Genomic DNA, 27,024 nt, shown 5'->3' with positions numbered 1-27,024 from the left:
CACTTTTTGTAATAAAACTAAAAAAAACAAGTAAAAAAATTTTTTTTCTTCAGTTTTACCCACAAAAAGAGAATGTGATCATACGATAATTCAATGTAGTACTGTATGTCAGACAGGTCGGCTGGATTCGGGAGTTGAGCTTGTAGGGAGCGTGGTTTCACAGACGCGGAAGTGAGAGCGTCTGTGAAACACCGGCTGATTTAGGAAACCCCCGAGCGTTCGAGCGTCAACGAAGTGACACGGAAATGCCGGGCTTTCCAGAAGTAAGTAAGATAACTTACTATGAGCTGATAGTTCGTTGGATTGATCGGTAGGTTGGAAACTCTGATCATGAATCTGAAGAAACGATGACTGAGTGGTGAGCTGGAAAGGCGACTTCCGTTTATAGCCGCGGTTTGTGACGTAGGTGCGACGTGGAGGGAATCCCCGCGAGGGGCATGCTGGGAGTCCCTACTTCGCGGATTTTCACCTGTCGCGGCCAGGTCTGGAACGCATCTACCACGATAAACGGGGGATTACTGTATTTGTGTTGTGCTCAGCACCTTGGGCGTCCACCTCGGTCGCAGAGGAGGCTTTAAACAAATCAATGAATAAAACGTCATAATAAGTGACGCTTGTGAAGGTCCTCACCTTGGAGTCACCGATGAGGGCGATGCCAATAGAAAGTTTTCTCTTCATGCCACCAGAGAGGGTCTTGGAGCGAGCCTTTTGCTTGTCCTCTAGGTTCAGGATGTGGAGGATCCTATCCACCTCATCAGATATCTTCTCCTTGGGGTATCCTTTTAGCTGAGTGCAGAGAAAACCAATAGAGTACAAAAACAGATACTTTCATTCACTCCAAAAGCATCTCAGGAGACCGGGGTAAAGGGGCCTTTTTGTGTGAAATCCAAGAGCAAAACACCGCTTCGCTGGATGGATCAAACTAAGCAAGACAGGTCTAACCCGAAGTTTAAAAAGATTCAGAGACGAACAGCATTTCGCTCCAATCGTTTCAGTTAACAGCAACCAAACGTCCTACATCTTGTTCAAAGAGTTTCATCATCTTTATGCCTAAGAAGATTCGGCAGCTTTTCCATTGGAATAATTATAAGAATCTGGATGAGACATCGCTAACTCTCCAAGTTACTCCGTAGTCATCTATAAAGTTTGATCAAGAACAAAAAAAAAACTCAACTTGTTCCTGCTTGAAAAAGCAGCTAGCATCCTGAACTGACTGCTAGACAGTCTGAGCTCTGGAATATTCTGGAACTTGGTTGGTTTTTGCAGGTAAGGTGAGCTCAACATCCCCCGGATAACTTAAGGTGAGCGAGTGTGTTTGTGGAGATGCAGGTGGACCGGTATATCGGGCCGGTGTACATCCTCAGTAAAGCCAGTTTAAAGTCAGGCACAGCCCCAGGCAGCCCGGTGCTGCAGCTGAATATATTTAACCATGTTTTTATGTTTCTGAATAACATCTGAATAATAAATGCTCTAAAATTTATTTTCAACTACATTTTTTTATTCACCAGTTCAGAATATTTAATACTTGGTCTGTTCACTGATTTGTTTGATTAACTTTAGTTAGACGTTGGATTTTAACACCAAGTAGTGCACAAAATTGGGGCGACGGTGGCACAGGAGTTAAGTGCTCGCCCCATAATCGGAAGGTTGCTGGTTCGAGTCCCGCTCAGTCTGTCGTTGTGTCCTTGGGCAAGACACTTAACCCACATTGCCTGCTGGTGGTGGTCGGAGGGACTGGTGGCGCCAGTGCTCGGCAGCCTCGTCTCTGTCAGTGCGCCCCAGGGCAGCTGTGGCTACATTGTAGCTCATCCCCACCAGTGTGTGAATGTGTGTGTGAATGGGTGAATGACTGATTGTGTTGTAAAGCGCCTTGGGGGGTTCCAGGACTCTAGAAGGCGCTATATCAAATACAGGCCATTTACCAAAATTAAGATTTAACGGTTGGTTAAAGCCAGAATTCAAAAGCTGAATCCGCTTCAGACATTTTGTGCATCTACTGATGTTATTGGTGAGACTTTAACATGAAAATAAAGTGAACACGTCTAGATATCAGCCACCAGCTGACCCTGACCTCCAAGTTGAGTTAAAGGTGACTTTCTACTTTTACTTCGGTGCATAACGGAGGTGATACCTGTGCATAGAAGAGCAGGTGTTCTCTCACTGTGAGGTTATCAAACAGCACGTCGTGCTGCGGGCAGAGTCCCAGGCTGCGTCGGATCAGGGCCATGTCCTGACAGATGTTGTAACCGTTGATGTAGGCCATGCCGCTGGTGGGGGGGAAGAGACCTGAAACACCAAGGTGAGCGTGTGAATACGACCAGGGTAACAGGGTGTGTTGTGTCTGCTGCTTGAACACGTGGTTGGACTGGCAACCTGTGAGCATGGACAGAGTTGTGGTCTTCCCAGCGCCGTTGTGTCCTAGCACCACGGTGATTTGTCCCTCGAACATGTTCAGCGTCAGATCTTGTACAGCCTGTCGTGTCTTGCTGCCTACTTTAAACTCCTACAAAAGAATCAACCCAAAATCAAAGGAGTCATGAGCAAACCTTTATTTGCTCAGAATCCAGACACTCCTATAATAAATAAATCACTCTAAACAAAAGTGTGCTATTCACCTTGGTGAGGTGTTTAATCTTTATTCCAGAAACCACTCCAGCAGGCTCCTCCTCCATGAACTCTCCTTTCAGAGCCTTTTCTGCATCTTCCTCCTCCTCCTTCTCCTTCAGCAAAGCCACACGAGGAGTGCTGCACCAGTACGAAGGCTGTAGTCATTTACGTTAAAAAGTGTCACAAGTCAGGCCTCAAAACGTCAACATAGCATCAAACGTTATTACTATTAGCAAACAACACTTGAAAAGAACACTGCAGCCAACATTAGTATTGTTTAATATTCCCCTAAGAAGGAAATGTATCCAGGCCAAAACCCCCATGGATGCACTTCCTAAGAACCAGAGTCAAACCTTCGGTTTATACAGAGAAAACACACACACACACACACACACACACACAGACACGCACACACACACACACACACAGACACGCACACACACACACAGACACGCACACACACACACACACAGACACACACACACACACACACACACACACACACACACGCACAGACACGCACGCACACACACACACACACACACACACACACACACAATAGATACAGACTGAAGTGCGTCAACGCCTAAACTCCACCCTGCTGGCAGTCTCTTGAATTCCTGACTAGAGGGAAATAGATTAGCATTAGTTTATTTTAGTGTGTGTGTGTGCATGCGTGTGTGTGTGTATATACACATGCAAGCAAATTTGTGTTGGCTGCAGAGACCCAGCCATTTCCTGTATTTGTGACTAGCTGCATCAGAGCCACTCTCCCACACAGCAGACGTGTTTCTGGGCTCTTAAGCACAAAGCCGACATCAACAACCAACAGCTGTACCAGCTCAATACTGAATCAGGAGTGAATCTGAATCGTTATGAAAATGTTTTCCAATAGGAAAAGGGATGCAACATCACACCTTCTGAGCTTCCTTCCTTTGGTTTCAGACATAAACTGATACTAAAGGGGACACAGACGTAATACCAAAAAAATGAATCCAATCTTTAACGATAAAAAATATAAATGCATGGGTATAACTGTATGTGGGTGTGAGCATTTACAGTAAGCATCTGATTTTAAAGCATACCAGTAAAAAGAAGTACGATGGTAGAGGCACGCCGTACTCCCCAGGAAAAACCGCCTCCATGTACCAGGCCACCAGCCCGTAGAGCACCGAGTCAAACAGCAGCAAGCTGAGGACCTGGGCCAAGGAGAAATCATCATCCACCGTCACCGAGTCAAACAAGTTGGACCACTGGATTCCCGTACCTAAAATACAGTTTTGTAAAAATTACAGATTCAGAAAGTGTTAACAAATCATCGCATTTTAGTGAGAGGTAGTTTGGCCTTAAATCAGCTCCTCACCTTTGCCTTCAAACATTCCAATAAGCTGAGCTCCCATTGCCATGGCAACGTTGGAGATGAGGCATGCGGACACCTTTTGGGCATGGCTCAGTAGGTCGTAGCGAGGCCACAGGAACAAATAAGGCAGGTAGCTGAGGAAGTAGATGAAGCCACCAGCTGCTGCTGCCACATTAGCTAGAGTTAGAGCGCAGAGAGTCAGTGTGTGAAAAATGACAGGAATGTAAATGAAGTTATCATAAGACTGTTAGCTGATAAGACCCAGCTCACACAAAACATGGGCAGTTTGGTGAGATCTGAATGTTGGATGGAGCATTATGGAGGCTAAAAGGAGGAGGGAGATGGGTAATGTGAACAGGGAGAGGGAGACGAGAGCTAGTATCGGTCAGTGTGACATGTTCAGCCTGCTAAGATCAAGTGTCATCATCCGTTCCAAAAAAGTACACCGAAGGGTGGGAGAGAGACGTCCAGACAGGAGCCAGTGAAGATGAACAAAAACAGCCCGTTCTGTTCAGAAGGAGCCTGTGTGTGGTTGGTCTCTCATATACCTGCTTTTTCTATGAGAACCATTAAACACATATAAGTGTTGAACTAACAGCATACGTGTGTCTGTGCACTAGAAATGTAATATGCATAATGTTGCAGGGAAATTAAAATGAGCAAATGGTTTTATAATATTTTATCTGACTGCTAAGTAACAGCAAACTGCTGTTCAGGAGGCTAGCCCGAGAAGTCTGAGCAATCTGAGCTGCTTTGTTGGAGTAAACTGGAAGGAGGGTTTGAAAGAGAGTCTTAGAAAGAGTGAAAAGGAAGAGGGAGGGGAAGGAACGTGAGAAAAGGCAGATTTAAATAGTTTCTCTTAACGCTGAGGTTGTCTGGGCTGAACAGTGTTTTGATTTGAAACGCCTGCAGAGATGTCCAGAGTTACATGTGATTTGCTAAACTTTCTGTTTACAACTGAGAAAATAGCACCATAAAACAGGCATCAGGGGATATTTAACATTACTGAGATACTTTCATTGCCATGTAGTCAGAGCTGCTCTTAGAGCCATTCGATTTGTTTTTATGCGTTGGACCAGCTAATCTCAGAGACCACACACGGCAGCATAATGAGAGTCATGCCAAACCAATTTACCCAAAGGAGACAGAGACAAAAACCCCCTAATCTTTTCTTCAAAGAGAACCCAGCTGCCCACCTCGTGAGAAGAAGGCGCTGATCATGAAGCTGAAGTTGATGGTGGCGACAGTGAAGACGAGCAGGAAGACGAAGACCAGCGTTGGGTCGCTTCGGGACAGCACTGCTCCGTTAGGGCTCACCTGCAATCCCAGAACAACACTTACTCCCACGTTCATCACATTCAGACACCGGTATTCAGGTTGTTAAATCTAGTGAGGAACAAATCGCAGGTAAAAATGCATTCTTCTTTAATTACCTAGCTGCAAAATCAGGAATATTACAAATAAAACGAGGAATTTGTGGTTAAATGAAACTGAAAGAATCGAGCACATGAATAATCGTTTTCAAGGCTAAATGAGATAAAAACAACAAAAATATATTCACTGGCACTAAAGCAGGGGTGCCCAAACTTCTCTAAAATGTTTAAATACCAAGTTTAGCATAAATGAATGTGAGTCGATCTCTAGGGGGGAAAAAGCTGCAGCAGACTTGAGCTACAGACGGCAGGATTTGGAGTCTTATTTCCTCATAATCTGACATCTCGCCTCTGATTGGCTAACAGCAACGCCACTCTACCACTGATTCTCCATTTCTCCTATCCACAATGTCCATTCTTGACAGGAAGAATGTAATTGTGGATAGGGGGCGCTACAGACCCAATACACACCAATGGGAAATGTGACATCATTTGTCCTAGGAAGAATTTATTTTCAGATGTCTGAAATGGTCATTGTGGACAGTATGGATATCTGGAATGTTCATTTCTACTAGGAACAATAGTGTTACAGATATCTGGAATAAACATCCAGTCTGCCTAATGAATGTTAAAAAGGTCATCTTAGGTTTATTGGGAGATATCTCAAACTTAAGTCCTACTAGTGCAGTGGTTATTACAGATATCCTTAATTATAATTTCTACCAGTAACAACATAGCTGTTGATGTCTGCATTCACAATTTTGGCTTGTAATTAGTACTACGATAAATTATATTATTGCAATGCAAAATAGGAATTAATGAGAGGTCCCATTACTGATTAAATGTTAAAACGGCTTGCCATAGTGTGTGTTAATGGAGGAGAGGACTGAGAAAGAAAAAAAACATCACTGTGTGTGTGTGTGTGTGTGTGTGTGTGTGTGTGTGTGTGTGTGTGTGTGTGTGTGTGTGTGTGTGTGTGTGTGTGTGTGTGTGTGTGTGTGTGTGTGTGTGTGTGTGTGCGCTTCACAATACAAGAAGTGTGACAAAAAGAAAAAATCTTGGCAAACAGGTTTTAATCATCTTATCATCTTTTGTTGACCTATCCTGTGACTGACAGCTACTTCCTCCAGCTCACTTGAATGCCTCAGAACCCAACACCTGGAATTAAAAACATTAACTCTGAGCCAAACAAGTAGAGAAGATGAAGTTGTGTTTCCAAAGAAATGTCAATCTTGACGAGAAATTCTGCACAAAAAAAGATAAACAGATCTTAATATTTTAAAACGCAATGTGTGTTAAGTCTGCAGCTATCGAATCTTATGTGCTTTTCTTATTTACCCAAAGCAATATGTAAGAATTATGTAAGACTGACATCCTGTAGTTAAATGTGGATACTGCAGCCTATTTGTCTAAAAAAAAAAAAAAAAAAGACTCATTCCTGTTCTGTTTCATGGCTGTTGCCAGTTACGAATCACCACCAGAAGACTCGAGATGACAAGCAAAGACGAGTCATACACAGTAAACTGATGGGTCATATCTGGTGTTAGCAATCTTGGGTGTTTGACGCTAGGGAGCACTTACTACATTTATTACGGTAGTATGACTATGTCATTAGAGGGAGTGTGGTATTTGCCATCTTGATGTATAGTACTGAATGACTCATTAAAGGAAGTAAAACACCACAACTGACTCATTATTCACTTCACACACACACAGTTCTCTGTATCATCGAGTTGCTGGTAATTGGAAAAGTAGCATAAGATATTTTTAGAGCTGACTATTTGCTTCTAATTTACTTTTAGCATTGTTAACGTTAGCCTCTAGTCTTCTTCACCCGATGTTAGAGTAAAACAAAAGGATGCCGTGTCTTCTTTGGGTTCTACAACCCCCCAAGGCGCTTCACAACGCAATCAGTCATTCACCCATACACACCAAGCCTCCATAATTCTGGTCTGGATATGAAGCAAAACAGGAAGTAACGAAAATTGCAGTTCCACCCTCATCCGCTGGGGGCTGGTATCAGAAGCGAGCAAATCCTCATTGACTCCCATGTTAAAAATACCAATTTCACAGCAGAAATAAACATGTTTACAGCCTGGTTCCAAAACATGTTTTTGGTTTAAATGATCTAGTTGACACTCATGACAACTCTGAGGGGGGTGAATGTTTTTCTCACTCTTCTGTTTGTGTATTAAAAGTCTAAAATTCTGTATAATTAATGAGCATCCGACCCACGTGACCACAGAGCTAGCTCCATGGAAAGGCCTCAGTCTGAGCCTCGGCCTCGCCTGAAAACTGTTCCGTTAGTTTCAGTCTCTCAACTTAGACCATTAGTTGTAGCGTTTGCGTATTCTTTTTTGGATATTTTTTGTGCAATTGTTGAACAAAATGACTTGCTGTGGCATTAATAGCACTAATAGAGCGTCCAAGGAGTCTCCACTTCATTTCTTCCGGTAAGTAAAATTATATTTATGTATTTTAGACCACTGCCGCACTTGCACTAGCTTAGATTTTAACATGTACTATTTAACCATGAAATTTAAATGTAATAGGGTAAAATCCAGTGCATTTAACATAAAGCTGCAATTTAGAAAATGGGTAGAAATGTGACATGTTGGTGGAGCTGGGTTCCGACTATCGGTATGGTCCCCTCGCCTCAGCGGCAGCTCGGCGCATCTCTGATCGCAGCGGCGCCCGTCTGCTACGCAGCTGCCGGCTTGCGGAGCTCTCGGGAGACCTCTGTGTTCCACCCGGTTTTACCCAGCAGTCAGCCCAGCGCATCTCTGACTCAGAAGCTCCGGTGTTGTGCACAGTTAACTCTGGTTGTAGCTAGGCAGTTACCTCCATTAGCTTAGCTCCCACTTCCGCGTTATCTTTGGGTTAGCTTGTAGCTACATCGCTTCAGTTCTACGGGTGTCGTCAGTTGATCCCAGCCTTACAGCCCCACCCTCAACTCCACCTCTTTTCCCTTTTTTGGAATTGTCTAGGCTTGACGGAACCTTTGACACGGTCAAAATGGCGGTGGTGGCCACCTCCCATTTTGGCTCAAAAACTTATAATTGGAGCCTATGGGCACGAATTGTCTCGTATATATGTAGATGATTCACACACACATTCACACGCTGGTGGGGATGAGCTACAATGTAGCTATAGCCGCCCTGGGGCGCGCTGACAGAGGCGAGCCTGGCGAGCACAGGCGCCACCGGTCCCTCCGACCACCACCAGCAGGCAAGGTGGGTTGAGTGTCTTGCCCAAAGACGTCCAACAACTCATGAATCATTTTACACAAAGTGAAAAGGACGAGTGTGTAAATGTTCTTTTTTACTTTTTTCCCAGGTTAGAAAGTCTCGTATGTCGAGCTGAATGAGAGCATCAGAGACAAATAGTTTTCTCTTTACTTGATTTCATGCAGACAGAAGGAATCAACATTCTGCACCTTTAAAGATTGGTTGTCAAATATGGAACACCTTTTTAATAGTCTTTCACAGTAGCTAAAAACAGATTGTGACTTAACGTCAAAACGCTTTCTGAGAGGTAACCCTGGACAAACAAGCATGGGTGCTTGTGGGTCTGTCTCTCCGATCATCACAAAGTTGTCATTTTGTCTCCACGAGATGCTCAGGCAGGAAGGAGCTAGCACTGCTTTTGGGGGTTGTGCAAATTGGACTCAAAATATCCAAAGCCGGGTAAGGTCCCTGATGATGACCCAGCTGGAAAGAGAACAGGCCGAGCTAAAGTCAGACAAAGCCAAGCAGTGGAAGTTCTAATGTGGAAGAGCGGGTTCTCACAGTGTGGAGCAGATCAAGGGTAGCGCGCATGTTTGCTCCGTATATTTAGCTGGTGGGAAAAGGCCCAATGTCTGAGCCGGTACTAGCAGCGCGCTCCGATGTGGGGTTGTCCAGGAGGCAGTGGTGTAAACGAAGGGGTCCAGCTGAACGTCTCAGCCAAGCAGCATCAAAACAAAAAGGCTTAGACCAGAGGTGGGTGGTACGGAAAAGTAGTGACACAAATAATTACCTAAAAGTAAAACAAGTACTTCATCAGAATGTTTCTTGAGCGCTGTGAGCTGCCTTTGCGCCTTGATGTCATGTGTTAAGCAGGCGATTAGAACTTGTGGAAGGGGCGACGGTGGCACAGGAGTTAAGTGCTCGCCTCGCAATCGGAAGGTCGCTGGTTCGAGACCCGCTCAGTCTGTCGCTGTCGTTGTGTCCTTGGGCAAGACACTTAACCCACGTTGCCTGCTGGTGGTGGTCGGAGGGAACGGTGGCGCCAGTGCTCGGCAGCCTCGCCTCTGTCAGTGCGCCCCAGGGCAGCTGTGGCTACATTGTAGCTCATCCCCACCAGCGTGTGAATGTGTGTGTGAATGGGTGAATGACTGATTGTGTTGTAAAGCGCCTTGGGGGGTTCCAGGACTCTAGAAGGCGCTATCAAGGCTATATCAAATACAGGCCATTTACCATTTTTGCTAAATCAGTGAAGTTACATTCTTATGAGAAAATCCTTCAGTTTAACTTTTGTGATTTCCTTTTATGAAGTCCTAAACCTTGAAGCTTCCTCATCTCTTTTGCTAGTTTTCTCATCGTACGTCCTCCATGTTGTCCGACAGGAATAACCGCCCTCATGACTCCTGAGCAGTAAGATGTCACACGCCATAAGCTCCGCATCAAATCTAATTACTTTGCCTCCAGGACTTTTTCCTAATTCAATCATTTGAGTCACTCCATGAATCATTTTGGGTTTAACTGAGGTGTGAGACGGTTTCAGCAAAATGTAACAAAAGGAGACAAAAAAGACAGAGTTCAGATAGAATAAATGTCAAAAGTGAAACATATTGACTTTTAAAAGGGAATTAAACTGAGTAAAAATGTAATTGTTTGCATTTTTAAGCCAATTCCTCTTTTTCTCCTTTCTCCTTATAAACACAAATCCTCAAGACAAATTTGAACAATTGCTTAGAGCTCCGAGTTGGTTTCGTACAATAAGAAAATCAACAAATATAGAAAAATGCAAGCTTAACCAGAAAAAAACACCAACTCACCTGGATACAGAGAAGCAGGGTAACCAAAAAAACGGAAATAGAAAGGAAGAGGAAGAACATCAGGAACCAAGCACTCCAGTGGAGCCAGTTACTGAGACCCATCATCCTCATGTACTCCTAAAAGTCACAGAAAAGGCAGAAGTCTCAGTTTTTATATGTTAAACTTATTTTTTCAGCTCTGGTCACAACGAGGCCCATAAACACACCTTGAGCTTCCGTTCCTTTTCCTGCACCACAGCTCTGACGATGTTGAGGGAGACGTAGGTGAAGCTGAGCACCAGGAGGAGGGGCAGCTGGTTCTGGATGGCCAGGATGAAGACGTCGTATATGAAAGCAGGGTACGGAAACCGGGACAGGACCACTCTGGTCTGTGGCAGCAGACTCCAAGCAGCAGTTCTGTTGTAGGCGGTCATGATGGCTCGATCAACGGCATGCTGCACGGCCAAAAACCCCTCTCTGAAATAACCTTAAAGAAAACCATTTCAGCACAGAGAATGGGTTTAACCTCTCATCCCGATCAACAACACCATTTACAGAAGAAATCTTGTTTTAGTTCTGTAAGTCTTGAAGTCGGAGTTTTTCAGCAGGATGGATGTAAAAACTGTTAGGATGGCCTGCCCCCTCACCTGCTGTCAGAGATGGGACGAACGGCGTTACTGACAGTGACTTGTAATCTAATTAATTACTCTCTCCATCATGACAACACCGTTTCCGTTACTGATGCAGCACTGGTGAAGCTGTCATCATCTGATCGGGAGCTAAAGGAGCAGATGTTTACATTCGTGCATCACAACCAGTGAGCAGCGAGGAAGGCGTGACCGCAGGACATCCATATCAGGAAGATCTGCTCACCGCTCAGACATCAGCTCATTCATTCCTCGTCCCGATCTCCAATCTTCCTACATCAGTCTCAGCTGGAACCAGTTTGTGTTCCTCATCCTTTCCTGTTTCCCGCTGTGACACCGATTATGATTATACGTTTGGGGCGCTCAGGTGTTCCTCTTTACCACCCAGCCTCAGAACTCACGCGTTTGGGTCGAACCCAAGTTTGCAAACGTAAGTCCTGGATCAGATTTGTGTCTATTCCGGTTTCATTTTATCAGGGCTTTCATTTACAGACATGCTGTTACTGGATTATGAGTCGTAGAAATGCTAATAGAAACACACAACTGTACAAAGTTTACAGCCAAAAACCTACAGACTTCACTTTCTCTAAAGGGATGAAATGCAAGAATCTCCATGTGAAATGTAATTCATGTCCAGGAACAAAGTGCTTTTCTACATCAGTTTTGAGCCATTTCCTCTCAGGAAGCCATCTCATGTTCTGGTTAAAATGTAGAAATTAATTTATTTTCAATTATAATTTGTATTTGACCACACAGTGAAAGCCCTATTTAAATAATTTACATTAGTGTAGTGTTTCCTGTTTGTACTTCCCTCTGTTAATTACTCGTTTACTTTAATTATTCAGTTTTATAAAAATGATTGGAAACGCATTTTAGTCCATTTAGTAATTAAAATGTTAAGAAATCCAAATTTTTGTGCATATCTTTTTTTAAAAATAACGCTATAGTTACTTTTCCTTTTATTTAGTTACTTTTATTGAATTGTAACTCAGTTACTTTTTAATAAATAATAAGAAACTAACTTGCTCGTTGTCAGAGGCAAACACATGCAAATATAACCACCTGCTACGGGGAAACAGTTTAGCTGAAACGACCAAACGGACAAAAACATAAAAGACTTTTTATCACCTTTACCCACTAATGATGTCAGCGTGCGGCTTCCTGCCAGAAAAAATAACACCCGAGATGTGCAGGGGTGTGGTTGTCATGGGAACACAGCCCAAAGAGGGGGCTGTTGAGTCTAAACTATATGTTTTTTAGCGGTTTAGATCTAGAAAAATGCTTTCTCCTGGTTCTGAAGGAAGAGTAAAAGTATCCTCATTACCGGGTGTGCCGCCCTCCCTTTCATACTGCTCCCTTGGGCCTGGCAGTTGGAAAAGAGGAAAGAGGCTGAGTGTGTGCCAGTCGAAGTCATTGTTCGGGTTCAGTTCAGACTTTTCTGTGGCCGGGGCGTTGCGTGGAGTGAAGGTGAAGCGCAGGTGGTAGCTCACCTGTAAAGCACAATGATTTCATGAGGATCTCCCCAGAAGGTCTGAGGCAAAAACCTCTGGTGACAACAGGAGGAATTTACAACTGCATTGTTAATGTGAATAAGACGTTACTGCTGCTGAGACAAACAGAGAAAGAGGCCTGTATTTCATATAGCAAGTGCAATGAAACTAAGAGACGATGAATTCTTTTTACTACAGAGAGAAAGTAATGAAGATGTACTTTTCAGGTTTTTCTGGCTACACAAGTAGTTTTATCTGAACAGTAGATCTAACAAACAGCCCAACAGCTTCAGTAAGTCAACATAAGTGCCTAAACTGGTTTTACTGGTTTAGCCAATCACTTTGGGAGATGATGTCCCAGTTTTCAGATACCGGCGCTGTACACCTGCCACCCTGTGTTCCCCGTTACCTTCAGAGGTAGAGCTTCATCATCGTGAGAGAAGGAGTGCTCAAACACCACGGCAGCAAGCACGTTGTGTGACATGGGGTCATTCCTCACAAAGTTCTCAAACTTCTCCTCTGTCTCAAAGCCACGCACTGGAGGAGGAACGACAAAGAGAACCACGTTAGTCTCTGAGGTATTCTTCTCACATCCAGCCATTTCCATTTCTACCTCGTGACCCAAGTGTGATGGCTTTTGCTGACGGGCAGAAACCTGGTCAAGAGGTGGTCAGCACACTGAGCAGCGTGACCAGTTAGACTAAAGAAAATTATTCAATTCAAAGAAAACACAAAAAAACATTTAAGAAAGGGGAACAGATACCCACAAGGCTGAAAACAAGCGACGCAGTGAGATACCTCTGTCAGTGAGCCCCAGGGCAGCTGTGGCTACATTGTAGCTCATCACCATCAGTGTGTGAATGTGTGTGTGAATGGATGAATGATATACTGTAGTGTAAAGCGCTTTGGAGTCCTTACTCTGAGAGGCGCTATACAAGTGCGGGTCATTTATCATACCTGTGCAGCCAGAGTAAACAAGAGTTTAGATTCGGTGTTCCCACTTCATCAGGAAGTGCTTCACTTAGTCTAAACATTGGTCTTTTTCCATAACAGATTCAATTCAGTTGACTGGACAGAATTAAGGAAATACTTGTACTCGTCTTTGTGACGTCCAAGGAATTGTCTGCAGATCTCTGAAACAGGATTGTATCAATGCACAGGGCTTAGGAAGAGGACAGAAGCATTTCTACAATGAGCACACTGGTTTCCATCATCCAGAGGTAAAAGAAGTTTGGAAACACAAGGGCTCTTCTTAAGCCCCCCCCCCCCGGCTGCAGCGTCGAATCTTGGCCCGACCTGCTGCAAAGAAATTCTTCACCAGGACAGCAGGAGGCGCATTCCTAACTTATTGGGCTGAGTTTTGAAGAAATTCTCCGCCAAAACAACACGAGGGCGCGCTCCTATGCAGGTGTGCATACTCTTGTAGTGACGTGTCTGCCCTACTACTATGTACTATTTGCAATGCAAAAAGATGGACGACACAGACACAGAGCGAATTCTTATTCAGCAGGAGCTGATTGAGCTAGAAGAACAACAACTCTGCTCCATCTGCTCCAAGTCTTCAGGGCTGTATCAACACTCGCGCTGTTTACATTTTTTAAGGGAAGCTACGTCGTGCCGGAAATGACGTTGGGTTGTTTGGCTGACCAACATGGACGTAATTTTGGGGGGGGGGGGGGGGCAGGGGGGACATGTCCCCCCCACTTTTTCCAAAGTCAAGTTTTGACCCCTGCACTTTTTACCATCCAAAAACAATATTACGCTATATTAAATTGACACTGGTTGAGCTCTAGGACCAAGCGGAAAACAACCGTTTGTGTTGAAGCCTGTTTCCCATTAGAACATACTGTAAAGATACCCCCCCCCCCCCCCCCCCGTGTCCCCCCCACTTCTAAAGTGAAAATTACGTCCTTGCTGACCAATAACAGACGTCCAGCATACAATGCCGCCGTCGGATGTCTAGAAAATAGAGCTAGACTCCAACCAACGTTCCAACATGATCCAACACTGTTGGATCGCCAATACGACGTTGCAAGAAGGCAATCAAACAGATCCAACATGCTGGGGCAGTGTCAGTATGAATCAGCCTTTAGAGCTGGCCACCCAGGGTAGAGGGCCTTAGACAGGGAGGTGACCAAGAACCCAATGGTCACTGACAGAACCCTAGCACTGCCCTGTGGAGAGTGAAGCTTTCACTTCTACCCAACACCACAAATCAGTCCTGTATGGTAGAGGGACCAGACAGAAGTCAGTCCTAAGTAAAAGGCGATCCACTTGATATTAACTCAGAGGCATCTGGAGGATATTCAGACCACGAGAAACACAATTATCTGTTTTAACAGGGAAAATAAAGGAACTAGTTTGTATGAATGTCTAGTGTCATGTATGAGAGGATGCAAGAACCGCTGAACAATCCTACCCTGAAGCATGGTGAGGGTTAGGGTTACACATCCCCACAGTCTCATGTTGTGAGGATGTGAGTTCAGAAGCAGGAACTGGTTGAGGGAAAGACGACTGCAGCGATGTCCACAGACATCGTTAATGATAACCTGCTCTAGAGCACACAGGTCAAAATGTAAAAACACAGAAAAATCTAAGCACTGAGTACTTCAGTACACTGTCCTGAAAACCATTTCTTTACTGGACTGCTTAGAGGCATTTTGGTTCATTATCAAGCAAACACGGAGGTATTTCAAGTCTTGCAAACATCACTGAGGTGATGACAGGGCCAAATCTGGGTGAGGCTCATAAAATACACATTTGTGTAAAGATAACAGAGCAGGGAAAACAAACAGGTGTTAGATTTGCACACTCAAACTTTCCTTTGACAACCAAAATGTGTTCCCAGCCAGGCCTTCCTGTAACCAAGTAGAAACAACGTTTAAATTAGAGCCAAAACCATGTCTGCTGGAGCTTCACCTGCTGACTTATTCGCTCTTTACCATGGATTAAGAAGGCTTCCTATCATGAAATTAAACTTCTTCAATGGCTTTAACTGATGTTGTTGGATTATATTTTTCAAACCAGTAAAATTACTTGGCATTAAAGCTTTTTAAGTACAAGGAGGTGGGGATAAAGCTGATTTAGAGGTGGGGAGTTGAGCACACATCCAACAAAACACACCTAATAATTCCACCTGACAACCTGTCTGTAGAAAGATATGCGAACTTATGGTGAAAAGTTTACAAAGAGGGGAATGATCACTTAATCGTTTTGTAAATTTGGAAGTGTAACTAATTATTTATCAACTATCTGCCATTGAAGTTCACCATGCTTTTGGTGAGTGGCTCCAGGTGGTTAAGTGGCAGAAGCTTTTCTGCAGATACCAAACAAGTGGAGGTCCCCTAGAAAAAGAAACGTCTATCATCACTGATTTATAGCATTACAAATATGTACATTTATGACACACAACCTGTTGAGTATTTATAGCTATTCCAGAGTTGGGAATTGAAACACACACACACACACACACAAATAAATCAAACATGAATACAGTAGCTTGTTTTTACCACATTCTCGATGACTGGGAATCTTTAATGACATAAATCATGTTTTTATCCTGTCTTCAGATTTTTGACAGTAATGAAATCTGCATTATTAGTTGCTGCTTTGCTTGTATCCAGCAGAATGGCTGATTTTCATGAAACCCAATGGAAGAGTGGAGCATGGAGAACGGAAAAAACATTCAAGTTGAGAGACTTTCATAACCGAGCACCTCAGAGTCACTTCATGAATGCCTTCCTTCAGGCAAAGTGACTAAACTACTGTTATCGATCATATTTGTGTTATAATCCTGAAACTGATGGTTCCTTCAAGCATGTAAGTGTCATAGCTGCACTGATGTGCTAGATGGCTGAGCAACAGCATAAGTTGTAGTTACGAATATCAGTAGTGATGCACCGATATGAAATGTTTGTGCCAATACCGATATTAAGATCACTGTTGTGGCCGATAACCGATATACTGACATCAATATTTCTAACAGCAGCAGATTTTGTATAGAATGAAAATTATTAAAGCTAAATTTTCATTTTTATGTACACACACATTTACGGTTCTGAGATGATTACAATCACTGTCAAATGACTAAACAATTACACATCACCCCCTCACCCTATGAAACAGGCAAACAAATGGAGACGAGATGGAAAAATTATCGGTTGTTAATATCAGCCCGGTTTTATTTATTAAACCAATACCGACATGTTAAAAAATGACTAACATCGGCCAATACTGATATATTGTCCATCCCTAAATATCAGTGAACTATTCATCTTGGTTCTGAATCCCTTCCTATTCATCCGACTCAAGAAAACCAAAACGTTGAACAGATTGTTCTGTTAAACGTTCCAAAGTCTAGTCACTCAGGGAAAGTGTGTTTTGTTGTGTGAAATAAAGAAGGATACAAGTAGGTGTGCTTCCTTGTTTTCCCAGTAAAAGTCAACAGCTGACATGTGAATGGCTTTTGGCGTCTCTCAGAGCCTTCTTGAATAACCAGTATTTCCAGGTCTCTTCCGCACCAAAAACGTTGAGAAAGCTGCAGTATTTGTTTAAAAGGGTTACAGCCGCTTTTCTACAAACTCGACTGACACGTCGGCATCGACGAAAGCCCACCACCTCCAAATCAACCTCTCTAAAACTAAACCAGCCAAAGCACAAATACAGTGCAATACTCCAATCCAAGCTGAATCTTACATCATCTAAGGTAGCTTCAAATCTGGATGTCGTGATAGAAGACCAGCCGACATCTACAGATCATGCTGCCTCTGTCACACATTCCTGCCACTTTGCATCGATTTTACCATTCGAATGATCAAGCCATACCAAACCCAATACATCACCCAGCTTCTGGTCATCTCCAGCCCAGACTATTGCTATGCTCTTCTAACTGGTCTCCCAGCCCGTGCAGTGAAACTTCTACAAATGGTCCAGAATGCTGCGGAGCACCTGGTTTTCTAGCCGCCTAAAACAAGAGCGCCCAATCCTGGTCCTCAAGATCTCCTATGCAGCTTGTTTTATACATCACCCTGCTGATTCAGTGGCTCAATCGCCTCTTCAGCGGCTACTCAGGCTCTCAAATCAGGTGTGTTGAAACAGAGAAACTTCTAAGACATGTTGGATACGGGATCTCGAGGAGCAGGATTGGGCACCACTGGCCTAAAAGAACACACCGACCCCTCTATGAGTTACATTGGCTGCCCTCAGTCATTCAAGTTAGCTCACAAAGCTACAAGGCTCTGGTTACCAAAGCATTGTCGGCTAGTAATGCCTTCACCACTCTCATAACGATCCAGACTCATTTACCTGTCTCATTCTACAATGGCGGAATGAGCTACCAGGTCACAACAGGAAGAAGCTTTTGAACACCCAACACTTTTCTAGACAAACCTACCCTGTTCTTACCTTCCCTTAGTCTACTGCATTCTCTTTGTGCACATCCCTCCATGCTCACACTGTTGCTAAAACTGTCCCCTCTGACAGTCTGGCTGGTGTTCTTCCCTTGGTTTGTCAGGGCTAACTGCTTTGTTGCATTCTCTTTTGTAAATCACTGTGGATGAAAATGTTTGCCAAAAAACATAAACATTCATTCCTCGTCAATTACCCACCTGAGGAAAGTGAAAGCATTCTCTGCACATCATACGCCACTTGTCGCACCACGCTGGAGTTACCAGGCACATAGACCAACTGTAACTTTTGCAAGTTGGAAAATCTCTGGAAACTGTCAACATCAAAGCTTTCATAGATGGTGGCATTTGGGAAAACTTTAGAGTCCACCTTCTGGCGAAGCGCAATGAGGATGCCAGAAAAAAGCAAGGGAAGAAGTATCTCCACCAGGGTCACCAGGATCTGACGTTTCTGGAAAGTAAACACAAAAAACTGGAGGGTTACATAAATGCTGGGAAACAGTTTCATCATAAGTATGAAAAACATCCAAATAAATATGATGTTTAAGTACAAATATTAGACGATAGCTATTCAAGTTTATATACTCCAATCTTCATTCAAACTAAATATTCCAAACCCCATGACTTTGACTTGAAATACTCTGTCTCCTTTTTTTTTTTTTTTTTTTTTTTTACCGTGTCCTGTCTGGCTGTGAAGCAAGCAGAATTGATGTCTGAATGCTGGTGACAAGCCTTACAGATTTACTCTCAGATGGAGCATCAAAGCGTTTACTTTTAATGTCACGCCTTATACTTAAAACTTTATTGTTATTGTTGTTGAATGCATTGTAATTCCGACCAGACACGGAGACAGAGGTGAAAGAGAAAGGAAAGAAAAGGTGGGGAGAGAGGAGGGGGGGGGGGGGTTCCACAAAAATAAACAATGAACAAGAGTCTGCTTCTAGACCTGCAGAAAAAGACACAAAAAAAAGGCACACAACAACAATACAACAAGATCTAGCTATCACTGCGTCAACTTGATGAAGAAAATATATAATCTACGTTGCTTAACTGAAGAATCACGATAATAAATCACAGTGCATTAAGTGCCCACCATAAAAAAAAAGAAATAAAAAAAAAAGAAATACTCTGTCTCCCACAGTACCACCCCATGTTGATGATTCGCTGCTTTTAAACACCTAATCATTCTCTATTATTTGTAATATAGACCAGCATCATGTGAGTGACTTAGCACTTATTCTGAATGCCAGAAAAATTGGCGATGTTCTCTAATGCACAAATCTAGGCTTGCCAACCTCTCATCAAGTTCAAAACCATGCTAAAAGTGATACAGTCAAGCTTAAGACCTGAAGTTAGTTCTTTTCTGTTTAAAGTAATACTTTTTGAGACCTTATTTGGAACAACTTTGTTAAAATTGTGAGCATGAATCTCCCATGGTTGTAAGACTGGGTTATTTGAAAGAGCCACAGTGCCATCAAGTGGTTAATGAGTGAAATACGTGTGGGTATGACCAAGAAGTTTATAAAACCAGAGTTCTGACTGGTGGTGGTAGGAGAAAAAGAGAAAAGGTTTGCCTTAAGCTCAAATCCCTGCGGGCTGTTTCCATCTGGCCTAGCAGAACCCGGCGCTTTACAGTTGTCACGTAATTAGCCCTCAAAAGTTACGGTAAAACTTAGAAGCAACTCCGTTTGTTTTGTTTTGACTTCCTACGTGAAACAGGAAGTCTGCGTGTTCGGTCGAGTTCTCACGTTAAGAGTGAAACCCAAATCTGAACAATTTCTCTGATTCGATCTCGTTTTGGATAATTTGGACTTGCGATCTGAATTCCACGTTTGGTGAAGCGGGAGGAACCGAAAAGTCAAGCCATGACCGAGGAATACCGCATCCTCCCCTTTCCACGGCCAACGTTGACCGACCAGGGAGCCAGCACCATTTAATCCAAAAAGGCCACGAGCCAGGAACCCAAGGCTGTTGGAGGCGCTGGCCACCCTTCCGACGATGGAAAGCAGGTTTGTGAGCATTTCTATCTGGCTGTTTTTCTGCTATAAGCCGATTCGTGAATTCAGATTATTACATTCCTTTTGTGGCGTTTTATTTCAATCCCACATTCACGTTTAGCTCAAGATCCTCTTCCTTCTGCCATAACGAGACACACAAACTGCTGATGTTTAATTGCAGCAGTTTGATTGTTATTTAAAAGCAGTGGGACCGACGGGAATTCTGGCCCTGCTTATTTCTGCTTATGTTTACGTGCAAAGCTAAAAGCCAGGAAACTATTAAAGAGGCTGACATAAAGTTTGGTAAGCTTTTTGTTGACTGACAAAGCAATGGTTTTGAGAAGAGACGAAACAAAATAGTTAAACCGAGTCACTGTTAATTGGTGAAGGGAAAAAAAAAGAGAGAGCTGCGCGTCTCTTCAAGTTGGAGCCTGGAGCAGTCTGGGTTAAAAAGGCCTGCTCTGTGTCCAGTCAAAGACTGAAGCTTGAGTTTCCTGCTTGCTGAGGACGCTCAGGGGGCGGTACTAGAAACCCCTCCCCTATGACACCCAGTAGGGGTCTGCTGCATTCTGGTGGTCGACCGTGATCACTGCATGTGTTGAAAATGTGCCGGGTTTCCTTTCACATGCGAGATAAATAACCCTTTCTCATATTAATCTTCTTTTGCTCTCTCTCTCTCTGTGTTTAAAATCAGTTAATCTTTAGGTTAGGAAAGGTAATTTTAGAGAGAAGATAAAAAATTTTTTTGGTTTGTTTTGCTTGTTTTTCTTTCCCTCTATAAATATTCTAACCACATGTAAAGAAACTGAAACCTTTGGCCTAACTACTAGAAGTGTTAATAATTTTAAATTTGCCTTTAATGCTAACCACTCCTCCTTGAACCGTCACCTTATTGTGGTGGAGGAGTTTGAGTGCCCTAATGATCCTAGGAGCTATGCTGTCTGGGGCACTTTGTGCCCCTGGTAGGGTCTCCCATGACAAATTGGTCTTAGGTGAAGGGTGAGACAAAGAACGGTTCACAGGATCTTTCATGGAGGTAAAGTCAAAGAGTCGGAGTACCTGGCCCGGAGGGTTACCGGGGTCCCACCCTGGAGCCAGGCCTGGGGTTGGGGCCCGTGAGCGAGCGCCTGGTGGCCGGGCTTTCGCTCATGGGGCCTGGCCGGGCCCAGCCCGAACCGCATACATGGGCTCATCCAATTGTGGACCCACCACCCGCAGGAGGAACATGAAGGGTCCGGTGCAATGTGGATCGGGTGGCAGACCAAGGCGGGAGCCTTGGCGGTCCGATCCCTGGACAAGAAAACTGGTTTTTGGAACATGGAACGTCACCTCGCTGGCGGGGAAGGAGCAGGAGCTTGTGGCAGAGGTTGAGCGGTACCGGCTAGATATAGTCGGACTCACCTCGACACATAGCATTGGCTCTGGAACCCAAGTCCTTGACAGGGGTTGGACACTCTCCTTTGCTGGAGTTGCTCCGGGTGAGAGGCGGAGGGCTGGGGTTGGCTTTTTGTTAGCCCCAAGACTCTCTGCCTGTGTGTGTTGGGGTTTACCCCGGGGGATGAGAGGGTAGCTTCCCTGCGCCTTCGGGTCGGGGAACGGGTCTTGACTGTTGTTTGTGCTTATGGGCCAAATATCAGTTCAGAGTACCCACCCTTTTTGGAGTCCCTGGGACGAGTGCTAGATAGCACTCCATCAGGGGACTCCATTGTCCTGCTGGGGGACTTCAATGCTCACATGGGCAATGACAGCTTGACCTGGAGGGGTGTGATTGGGAGGAACGGCCCGCCTGATCTGAACTCGAGTGGTGTTTCGTTATTGGACTTCTGTGCAAGCCGCAGTTTGGCCATAACGAACACCATGTTCGAACATAAGGATGCCCATCGGTACACTTGGTACCAGGGCAGCCTAGGTCGCAGGTTGATGATAGACTTTGTATTCGTATCATCTGAACTGCGGCCGTATGTTTTGGACACCCGAGTGAAGAGAGGAGCGGAGCTGTCAACTATCACCACCTGGTGGTGAGTTGGATCAGATGGCAGGGGAAGATGCCGCGTAGACCTGGCAGACCCAAACACATAGTGAGGGTCTGCTGGGAACGCCTGGCAGAAGAACCTGTTAAGACGGTCTTCAACTCCCACCTCCGGCAGAGCTTTGATCGCGTCCCGAGAGCAGTGGGGGACATTGACTCCGAGTGGGCCTTGTTCCACTCTGTGATTGTTGAGGCGGCTGTTGCTAACTGTAATCGCAAGGTGGCCGGTGCCAGTTGTGGTGGCAACCCCATACCCGCTGGTGGACACCAGAGGTTCGGGGAGCCGTCAGGCTGAAGAAGGAGGCCTACAGGGCGTGGCTGGTCTGTGGGTCTCCGGGGGCAGCAGACAGGTACCGGATAGCCAAGCGGGGTGCAGCAGTGGCAGTTTCCGAGGCAAAATCTTGGGCGTGGGAGGAGTTTGGTGAGGCCATTGGAGATAGACTATCGATCGGCTCCAAAGAGGTTCTGGCAAACTGTCCGGCGCCTCAGGAGAGGAAGGCAGCAACTCGCTCATATTGTTTACAGTGGGGATGGGGAGCTGCTGACGTCAACTGGGGCTATAGTCGGACGGTGGAAGGAATACTTTGAGGAGCTCCTCAATCCCACCTATGCGCATTCCGAGGAGGAAGCAGAGCCGGGAGACCTGGGGATGGACTGTCCAATCTCGGGGGCAGAAGTTGCTGAGGTAGTCAAACAACTACACAGCGGCGGAGCCCCGAGGGCGGATGAGGTTCGTCCTGGGTATCTCAAGGTTATGGATGTTGTAGGGCTGTCAAGGTTGACACGTCTCTGCAACATTGTGTGGTCATCGGGGCAGTTCCTGTGGAGTGGCAGACCGGGGTGGTGGTCCCCATCTTTAAGAAGGGTGACCTGAGGGTGTGTTCCAACTATAGGGGGATCACACTCCTCAGCCTCCCTGGAAAGGTCGACTCCAAGGTACTGGAGAGGAGGGTCCGATCGATAGTTGAATCTCAGATTGAGGAGGAGCAATGTGGTTTTCGTCCTGGCCGTGGAACTGTGGACCAGCTCTATACCCTTGCAAGGGTGATGGAGGGGGCATGGGAGTTTGCCCAACCAATCCACATGTATTTTGTGGATTTGGAGAAGGCTTATGACCGTGTCCCCAGGGGCACCCTGTGGGGGACGCTCCAGGAGTATGGGGTGGGTGGCTTTCTGTTAAGGGCCATTCAGTCCCTTTACCAGCGGAGCGTGAGTTTGGTCCACATAGCCGGTAGTAAGCCGGACCTGTTCCCGGTGAGGGTTGGACTCCGCCAGGGCTGCCCTTTGTCACCGGTTCTGTTCATTACCTTTATGGACAGAATTTCTAGGTGCAGCCGTGGTGTGGAGTGTGTCGAGTTTGGTGGCAGGAGAATCTCGTCTCTGCTTTTTGCGGATGATGTGGTCCTCCTAGCTTCATCCAGCTCTGACCTTCAGCTCTTGCTGGGTAGGTTCACGGCCGAGTGTGAAGTGGCTGGGATGAGGATCAGCACCTCCAAATCTGAGACCATGGTTCTCGACCGGAAAAGGGTGGCTTGCCAACTCCGGGTCGGGGGAGAGGTCCTACCTCAAGTGGAGGAGTTTTAGTATCTCGGGTCTTGTTCACGAGTGAGGGTAGGAGGGATCGGGAGATCGACAGGTGGATTGGTTCAGCATCTGCAGTGATGCGGACGCTGAGCGGATCGGTTGTGGTGAAGAGGGAGCTGAGCCAGAAAGCCAGGCTCTCGATTTACCGGTCGATCTACGTCCCAATCCTCACCTATGGTCATGAGCTTTGGCTAATGACTGAAAGAACGAGATCACGGATACAAGCGGCCGAAATGAGTTTCCTCCGTAGCGTGGCCGGGCTCAGCCTTAGAGATAGGGTGAGGAGCTCTGACATTCGGTAGGGACACGGAGTAGAACCGCTGCTCCTCCGGATCGAAAGGAGACAGTTGAGGTGGTTTGGGCATCTGGTCAGGATGTCTCCTGGACGCCTCCCCGGGGAGGTGTTTCGGGCATGTCCTGCCAGCAGGAGGCCCCCGGGTCGACCCAGGACACGTTGGAGAGGTTACATCTCCAATCTGGTCCGGGAACGCCTTGGGGTCCTGCCGGAGGAGCTGGTGGAGAAGGCTGGGGAGAGGACGGTATGGAGCTCCCTAGTTGGGATGCTGCCCCGCGACCCGGACCCGGATAAGTGGAGGAAGACGACGATGACGCAAACCACAGGAAAATGAAGGAAAGTTTTTCGACTTTCAACCTAAACTTGTAAACATGACGGGAAAATCTGAGGTTGTGAATTCCGGTTCTTTCAAGGAGCTCGATGCAGTCCTTTGGGAGCTTACACAGAACCACATTCCAGAATATTTCGATGAAGTCCAGCAAATGGACTCAGAGAAACTGCAATCTGCTATGACAGATCTAATTGACACAGGAATGAATCAGACAGTTGGGGACAAATCAGCTGTGAAAACCATCAGCAGCTTAGCCGCTGTACTCTCTAGAAGATTCCAAGTAGCCCATAAGCTTATCAGTCAGGCTTCGGAACAATTAACAAAAAAATCTCAAAAGATGGAGCAACTCCGTGAGGAGACAGCTTGGTACAAACGACACCTTGCAGAGGTTCAGGAAGAGCTTAAAACTGCCACGAGCGATTTAGCCGATACCTCTACTCAACTTTATGACGTCATTAAAGAAAAAGAGAGAAATGAATCACTTATGGCCAAACTTGCGACTGAGACACGGGCCATCCAGGCTCTAAATGAAACCCATGTAGAGGCGCAACACAATACAATTCAGGATTTACAATCCCAGCTTCGTGAATCAGAGGAACAACATCGCTTAAATGAAAGGTTCCGATATCCCATATCTCAGTTTATCTCACCCGAAGACAAACTTTTTGCAAATTTCCCAGCACCTACCAGAGGTGCTGCTGCACAACAGAAGGAAGAGAGTGATCCTGCTAGGGTAAGGCAAGAATTAACAGGCACTTCAACATATCCTCCACCACGAGGATTACCTCCTTCTTTGAACGTCAGGTCACAAGAGCACCTAAAACTAGACGGACCCACAGATAAAGATTTAGATCGAATGGCAAGAAACATTACCCGATTCGAACCCAGCCCAGGAGTTCCCTGTCATGTAGAATCTTACTTGAAGGACATCCAGTTTTGTTTAAGAAAATACCCATACGCAACAGTAGACGACAAAATCTACCTCATCAAGATGACCTCGAGTCAGGAGGTCAGGAAGTTGTCGTTGAGCGACAGCCTGAGGTCATCAAAAGAGACTACGAGTGTTTGTCTCCGGTAATAACCAAAGAGTTCTCCGCTTTTGTCTCCCAAACGGGATTGTCCTTAGCTCTAAACGTCAAACAGGCTAAGAATGAGCATCCCCAAGAATATTTTTGACTCTTAGACGCTTTCTTTGGCTCAAGAAATGACCAGGACATGGAGGAAGACCCCCACTTTAAAACCCTCTTTCTCCAGAATCTGCATCCAACCACCAGCCATTATTTGGGAGTGTTTGCTAATCCACGGACCGCACTCATTCAAAGTCTAAGAGAGTGGACATGCTGGGCCTTCCAGAAGTACCAGCAAACCAAAACTAAGCAGACAGAAACGAGTGTTCTGACGTTGTCTTCCAACGACCCTCCACTGCATCTTGAAGGAGCCTACAGTCTCAACGCTCAAGGCACCTATGCACCTCCTCCACTGGCATCCTCTCACAACCAAACATGGGCTGAACCCATGGCTGAACCTTACCACCCTCCGCAGAGTAGAGGTCAACCATGGCACTTGGAAGCAAAGGATGAGCCTAATCACTACCTTCCAGGAAAAAGACACCAGGAGCAATTCAACCGAGGTAAGTGGTCGCCACCTCAGAGTCGGAGATACAACCAGGGTCCAAGACGTGAGTCAGATTATCCGTTTCAGAACCGACGCCCTTATCAGGAGCAATCCTATCAGTCAGGGCGTCGATCCCCAACTAACCACAGGTCCTCTTCCCCTCGGGAGAACCCCAAGAACAGGGATATGGACAACAAAACGGATGAAAACATGAACATTAAGTCAGGTGACTTAGAAATCATCCAGAGGATTCTTGACACGATTAAAAGGAAAGACGAAAAGAAGGTAGATGTGCTTTCTGTTTCAACCCATGCACCTGATCCAATCTTGCAGGAAGCTCCGGCTCCTCATAGAAAAGATGCGGCCTCAACCGCAGTGACTCCTCCCACTTTAATGGTTGAGGAAATGACTCCTCCCATGCAGCTGGTTGAGGAGAGGACTTCCAGTCCAAAAGAAGTGAATGCAATCTCATTGTCTCCACCTCCTATTACACACCCCTCAGAGGAAGATACCTACAGCGCCACCCTGGCGTTGCAGCTGGAGTCAGATCACAGAGCATCTGAGAAAGTGAAGAAAATGAGTCATGTTGAGCCCCCTGTTCCAAAGATGTTCTGCAACCTCACAGAGAAGGGGGGGCCAAGAAACTCTGTGAATTTAACCCTCGAGAATGCATTAATGCATGAAGCGTTATTGGACACTGCTTAGGATATTACTATCGTCCTTATTGCTTTTCAAAACCTTGCGTTTGGAAGCCCACCGAGCTGGCAAGGAATTAAAGCTCCAACCATGTTCCTTGGAAGTGAGATCATACTCCTCCCAGAACACCATTTTGTCCTCTGTGTCTTTGATCCAATTGCCTTTGGGTCCTATGACGGTGATTCATCCCATTTACATCTCAAACTTGGGAGTCCATTCCTCTTTTGATAGGGAAAGACCTATTGAACCGGTTTGAGCCTTTAATGGATTTTAAACACCTGACATTATGAGCACAGGTACACAGACCTCTGCCACTCCTTCCACACTGGAATCTTGAATGTCACAAGGGTGTGATAACCACATTTAAGGTCAAGATCACCAACCAATCTGATTCAGCAATCCAGAGTGAGGACTCACCTGAAACCGCCAAGACTACTGAGCCCGTTTCGACCTTGCTCACCCATGAGGAAAACTGCCTCCGTAGTTTGGAACCATCAACCCCTGAACAGTGTTATCATGTAGAGATTGGGGTGACTATCCACAAAACTCAGGTGAGTGATGTCATGTTGTCACTTGGGA

General features: G+C 45.4%; 1 protein-coding gene across 1 annotated transcript in view; it reads right to left on the bottom strand.

Moving 5' to 3' along the window:
- The window catches only part of abca3b (ATP-binding cassette, sub-family A (ABC1), member 3b), a 57,657-nt gene that overhangs the window by 24,163 nt on the left and 6,470 nt on the right, over window positions 1–27,024 (bottom strand). Inside the window, exons 3-14 of the mRNA XM_015945573.3 lie at window positions 18,101–18,350; window positions 12,904–13,031; window positions 12,329–12,494; window positions 10,585–10,844; window positions 10,379–10,495; window positions 5,164–5,284; window positions 3,971–4,144; window positions 3,693–3,874; window positions 2,616–2,762; window positions 2,374–2,503; window positions 2,132–2,286; window positions 631–786 (exon numbers count right to left, since the gene is read on the bottom strand). Of these exons, the coding sequence (XP_015801059.3) occupies window positions 631–786; window positions 2,132–2,286; window positions 2,374–2,503; window positions 2,616–2,762; window positions 3,693–3,874; window positions 3,971–4,144; window positions 5,164–5,284; window positions 10,379–10,495; window positions 10,585–10,844; window positions 12,329–12,494; window positions 12,904–13,031; window positions 18,101–18,350 (1,986 nt within the window). The remainder of the gene's footprint in view (window positions 1–630; window positions 787–2,131; window positions 2,287–2,373; window positions 2,504–2,615; window positions 2,763–3,692; window positions 3,875–3,970; window positions 4,145–5,163; window positions 5,285–10,378; window positions 10,496–10,584; window positions 10,845–12,328; window positions 12,495–12,903; window positions 13,032–18,100; window positions 18,351–27,024) is intronic.

Source organism: Nothobranchius furzeri, chromosome 12 (assembly GCF_043380555.1).
Source record: "Nothobranchius furzeri strain GRZ-AD chromosome 12, NfurGRZ-RIMD1, whole genome shotgun sequence".
Lineage (NCBI taxonomy): Eukaryota > Metazoa > Chordata > Actinopteri > Cyprinodontiformes > Nothobranchiidae > Nothobranchius > Nothobranchius furzeri.
The sequence above is the reverse complement of the archived record's forward strand: the minus strand, read 5'-3'. Positions and strand labels throughout refer to the sequence as shown.